Here is a 5,349-nt window from a genome sequence, read left to right on the forward strand (position 1 = left end):
CTCCGGTTCCCATTGGATTATGTCACTTCCCTGGTGGCTCAGATGGTAAAGAATCTGCCTGCAATGCAGGAGACTCAGTTTGATCCCTGGGTTGGGAAGATCCCCTGGAGAAGGAAATGGCAACCCACTCCGGTATTCTTGCCTAGAAAATTCCACCAACAGAGGAGCCTGGCTGGCTAGTCCATGGGATTGCCAAGAGTCAGACACGACTGAGTGACAAACACTTTCACTTTCTTGATGGCTTAAGATGATGTAATAGACTCCCACTGTTCTTAAGACAAAGGCTGCAACCCTTAAGGAGGGCTCTGCCTGGTGCCCCAGCTCAGCTGCTCCCTTTTGCTGTTTCCTCTCCAGTTACTGTCCCCGCCCCACATATGTTGGTGTGTTCCTCCTGCCGCAGGACCTTTGCACCTGCGGTTCCTTCTGCCTGGAATGGTTTCCCCTCCCCTCTCCACATAGCTGTGTCTTCAGCCTTCAGATCTGGGAGTGCACTATAAGAGCTCGAAGGAGCCTTGGACCCCCGCCCAGCAGGGTTTGGTCCTCCCCACCCCCACCGGGTGTGGCACTTTCAAGGTTTGCAGGGCCTTCACCACAGCAACTTCATAGTGGTGTATGTGGTTGTCTGAGTTAAGGCCATCTCACCCAGGTGACTGGCAGCTCTATATGTCAATTAAACACTAACTCCAGCTTGGAGCACAGCTGCTCTGGAAATGCTTGTTGAACAAGGGCTTAAGGAATGCCTGTGGGGGGAGCTTTCATCACTGGTGTTGTCCAGGCATGTCTCCAACTCGGGGGCAGGTCTGGGTGCGTGTGCTCAGTCACTTTAGTCGTGTCTGATTCTTTGCAACCCTATGGACTGTAGCCCGCCAGGCTCTTCTGTCATGGGATTTTCCAGGCAAGGATATTGAAGCGCATTGCCATTTCCTCCTCCAGGGGATGTTCCGAACCCAGTCTCCTGCAGGGAGGCAGATTCTTTACTGCTGAGCCACCTGGGAAGCCTCATGTGCTGTGCTTAGTCGCTCAGTCACGTCCAGCTCTTTGTGACCCCACGGACTATAGCCTGCCAGGTTCCTCTGTCCTTGGGATTCTCCAGCAGGAATACCAGAGTGGGTTGCCATTCTCCCCTCCAGGGGATCTTCCCAACCCATGGATGAAACACAGGTCTCCAGCATTGCAGGTGGATTCTTTACCATCTGAGCCTCCAGGGAAGCCCATGAGTATTGGAGTGGGTAGCCTATCCCTTCTCCAGGGCATCTTCCCAACCCAGGAATCGAACCTGGGTCTCCTGCATTGCAGGCGCATTCTTTACCAGCGGAGCTACCAGGGAAGCCTGGGAAGCCCTCTAAGCGGAAATTATTTATGACTGCCCAAGTCCACTCCAGTACTCTTGCCTGGAAAATCCCATGGACGGAGGAGCCTGGAGGGCTGCAGTCCATGGGGTCGCTGAGGGTCGGACACGACTGAGCGACTTCCCTTTCACTTTTCACTTTCATGCACTGGAGAAGGAAATGGCAACCCACTCCAGTGTTCTTGCCTGGAGAATCCCAGGGACGGGAAAGCCTGGTGGGCTGCCGTCTATGGGGTCGCACAGAGTCGGACACGACTAAGTGACTTAGCAGCAAGTGAGGGGCAGAAGGCCAGCAGAAGGTGAGCAAAGTCCATATTCTAGACTAAGCATCCAACCTGCAAAGTCAACTAGTCGCAACCAGTCCAGACCCACCCTCGCGTGCCCCTGCTCTCCTGCCGGCGGCTCTTCTCCAGGCGGGGACCCTTCGGTCCCAACAACTTCGAGAATTCAAACCTGGCTGCAGCCTAACACCGCGCCTGCACCTGCCCTTGTGCCCCAACCTGACTCTGGTGTTAACTAGCGGTCAGCCGGGCAGAAAGGCCTGGCATTGTCAACACGCCAGCGTCCCCAGCCGTGACACCGCTTTGATGTCGGCGGCCGCGCACTGCGCGCGGCTCCGACGGCTGCTCTGAGTCCGCCCGCCGCGGTGCTGGCGCCTTTGTCTGGGCGTGGGGGGGAACTGTGATTTATGTCATGAGCTCGCTGTGAAACCTTTTGCCTCAGTAATTCTGAGCTCCGTGGGTGTCTCTTTACATCTATTTACAGCGCGGCGGCTGCCCACGGCCGGCCTGCTCTGTGACATTCCCCGGTGCTTCTGTGTACGCCTCGCCATGGCGCTGAGTCCTGCCTGCCGGGCGTCTTTGTGGCTCGTTTCAGCGTGTTTGCTGCGCGCTCCACGGGGCTGCTGAGCGAGTCGGGGCTGCCCTTTGATGTCCCGCGGGGTGATTAGACCCCTTCCCCGGTGGAGCGCGCGCAGGGGGCCTGGGTGGAGGAAGATGCTCCTGCCCGATTTCCAGTGTTCGCTTTGGTTGAAGGGGGGTGTGTGTGGGGGGTGGGGGCGGCGAGGCCAGAGTCTCACATTGGCTGGAGGATGCCCAGGGCAGTGGACCCCCTTAGCACTCGTGCGGGGATACCCTCTGGAGGTGTGGGGATCTTCAGAATAAAGAGGTGGGATGTCCATTTCCATAGAGTCCATGCAGCCCCCGGGGCAGTGAAGTTGCGGGAATACTCTTCTCTCATTCAACAAACTCTGAGGGAAGGTCCGCAGGTGCCTGCACGGTGCTCTGTTCAGGGCAGGCCATACTGCTATTCTGTGAAAGCTGTCTGGAGATTAAGATTTCTCAAAGAAACTCCGATGCCTTCCACAGTGGTGTGGACTTGCTGGGAGATGCATCATCATTTCCAGGAGCCAAGCACTGCTCCTGGCCCCTGGGTCTGCACTGCAGCTAGCTGGTCCCAGATGCAAACCTCATCCAGCCTGCACCCCACTGACCCAGCTCCATTCCTGAGTGGCTGACAAAGGATTCCCCAAGGGGATCCCAGGCCAGGGCCCCTGGAGGCCCGGAGGGTCTTGCCCTGCATCTCTGGATCAAGTCAGGGCGATTCCTCCAGCCCTGGAGACAGAGTTCACGGGCTGCCAGTCCTGTCCCCAGAATGTTGCCTGGGCGGCTGCCCCTCAGACAAGGACACCTGGATGGAGATCAGTTTGCCCCAGGCAGTTTTCACTGTGGCTCATCAAGGAAAGTCTTTCTTGTTTTGTTTCTTATTCGTTCTTTTTTTTTTTTTTAAATAATTTATTTTTGACTGTGCTGGGTCTTCATGCGGCATGGGCTTTTCACTAGTTGTGGTCAGCGGGAGTTACTCTCCAGTTGCAGGGCGTGGGATTCTCATCACAGTGGCCTCCCTTGTCGCGGAGCACAGGGACTAGGGCACACGGGCTTCAGCAGTTGCAGCATGTGGGCTCAGCAGTTGCGGCTCCTGGGCTCCGGAGCACAGGTGCACTTAGTTGCAGCACACAGGCTGAGTTGCTCCTTGGCATGTGGGATCTTCCTGGATCAGGGATCGAACCCATTCCTCCTGTACTGGCATGTGGATTCTTTACCACTGAGCTACCAGGGAAGCCCTCTTATTCATTCTTTATGCAGTTTCACAACAAAAGGGCTGAAGGATGCATCTTGGTTCATGGTGTGAACTGGAGGGGTGGGAGGTTTCCATTTGTTTCCATTTTATCAGTTGATGGACTAAGCCTGCTAATATTGGGAAATGTTGAAATGTAAATTATGAATATATTGCAAAAATCTGTAATATAAGTGTTACAGACTATAAAAAGGCTGGCATTTCTTCCCTTTCAAGAGCCCAGGAAATTGAAATCTCTGCATTAGTAGAGTGCCTCAAGAAAATTACTTGAAGACAGTGCAAGAGTTGGCATAAGAAATTGTCATACTGTTTGTCAAATAAGGAAACGCCCAGGGACTTGTCTGGGTGGATTTTCCATGTCTCACCTATTGTTTGAGAGACAAGAAACGTATTCTGTATGCACCCACAAAGCAAAGTTGGCATCTGAGAACTGTGTGAATCTATTTCAGATCATTTAGAATATTGTCCTTTTTGGATAACAGCTTTTAAGCTATTTGTTTAAGACCAATCAGGCCAAAGTATATCTCTTGCATATGACTGGCAAGTCTGGGATAAATATTAAATTAAGCACACCCAATTTTACATCTAATGGAATGGCTTGCCTTCAATGAAGTCTTTAGGGAGGACAACCTCTTAACCAGTATTTTGAGAACTTTTCTTTTGGAAATATTTTGTATCTGATTACTTTCTGATGATAAAGCTTTTTTTTTTCCTTCAAAATTTATTTTAGATTTTATTTTTTATTTTTGCTGTGCCTGCCAGCACGCAGGATCTTAGTTCTCCCACCGGAGATCAAACCCCTGCCCTGTACAGTGGAGGCATGGAGTTTTAACGACAGGACTATCAGGGAAGTCCATCTGATAAGAAATCTTTATTCTTCATCTCTCATTTCAGTGTAGATCTGACACGTGGAAAAACGACGAGCTGCTCAGAGTCAAGTCTGCAAAGTAGAGTCGAGGTCCCCACACAACCTTGACCCTGGACAGGGCACTTCACCTGACAGACACCCAGCTGGGGAATGTTAGGAATCTGAAGTATTTCACAGGAGTGTGGCGAGGTAATCCTATTAATCAGGCGGATGACCACATAGGGTATTTAATTTCAAGTCAGATACCAGATGTGAGAAGAGGCTGATTTCCATTGTTCACCAATTACACCCAAAGATATCTTGGCCAAAATATTTTGAGCCATCGCAGCATCATAGAACTAAGTCCCTGGGACCTCCAGGTGACACCTTTGCAAGGTCACACTCGGGTACGCTTGTCAACACCCCAACCTTTTGATCTCCTAGGAACTCTAGAAAAGGCTTCCCAGCCCTCGCTCCTCAACGTGTGGTCCCAAGACTTCACTGAGAGCTTGCTAGAAACCCAGACTCTGCCACCCGTTTCCTGCAGATTCAGAATCTGCATCCTCACCTGTCTCCAGGGGGTTCCCCGGTCCCTGAAAGTCTGACAAGCGTGGCATGCACCGGGCTGCAAGCCGGGTCCCTGCGCTGCGAGTCGTCGCGGCCTGTCCCGGGCCCCCTCTTACCTTGGGGAAGGCGTCGGGCCACACGGTGGGGGAGCCGTGGTTGAGCAGCTCCTGCACCGTGAGCTGCGGCTCGCCCTCAGGCGCGCAGGCCGCCGTCTGCAGCACGCGGGCCAGCGGCGATGCACCCCCATAGTCGAGCGCGCGCGCGTCGGCGCCGTGCAGCAGCAGCAGGCGCGCCAGACCGGGGCGCGCGTGGCCGCAGGCCTTGTGCAGCGGGCTGCGCTCGTCCTCGTCGCGTGTGTCCGCCGCCGCGCCGTGCCTCAGCAGCAGCGTGCACAGGCGAAGGCAGCGCGCGTGCTCATCGGGCCGCAGGGCTGCACCACACGCCGCGCTCA

The 5,349-nt window shown here is 54.0% G+C and overlaps 1 protein-coding gene across 1 annotated transcript in view; it reads right to left on the bottom strand.

Annotated features, from left to right (window-relative positions):
* ASB18 (ankyrin repeat and SOCS box containing 18) overlaps nt 1–5,349 on the bottom strand; it is a 74,703-nt gene that overhangs the window by 19,736 nt on the left and 49,618 nt on the right. The window contains exon 5 of the mRNA XM_010862067.1: nt 5,015–5,345. Coding sequence (XP_010860369.1) covers nt 5,015–5,345 — 331 coding nt within the window. The remainder of the gene's footprint in view (nt 1–5,014; nt 5,346–5,349) is intronic.

This window comes from Bison bison, unplaced genomic scaffold, assembly GCF_000754665.1.
Source record: "Bison bison bison isolate TAMUID 2011002044 unplaced genomic scaffold, Bison_UMD1.0 scf7180017864475, whole genome shotgun sequence".
Lineage (NCBI taxonomy): Eukaryota > Metazoa > Chordata > Mammalia > Artiodactyla > Bovidae > Bison > Bison bison.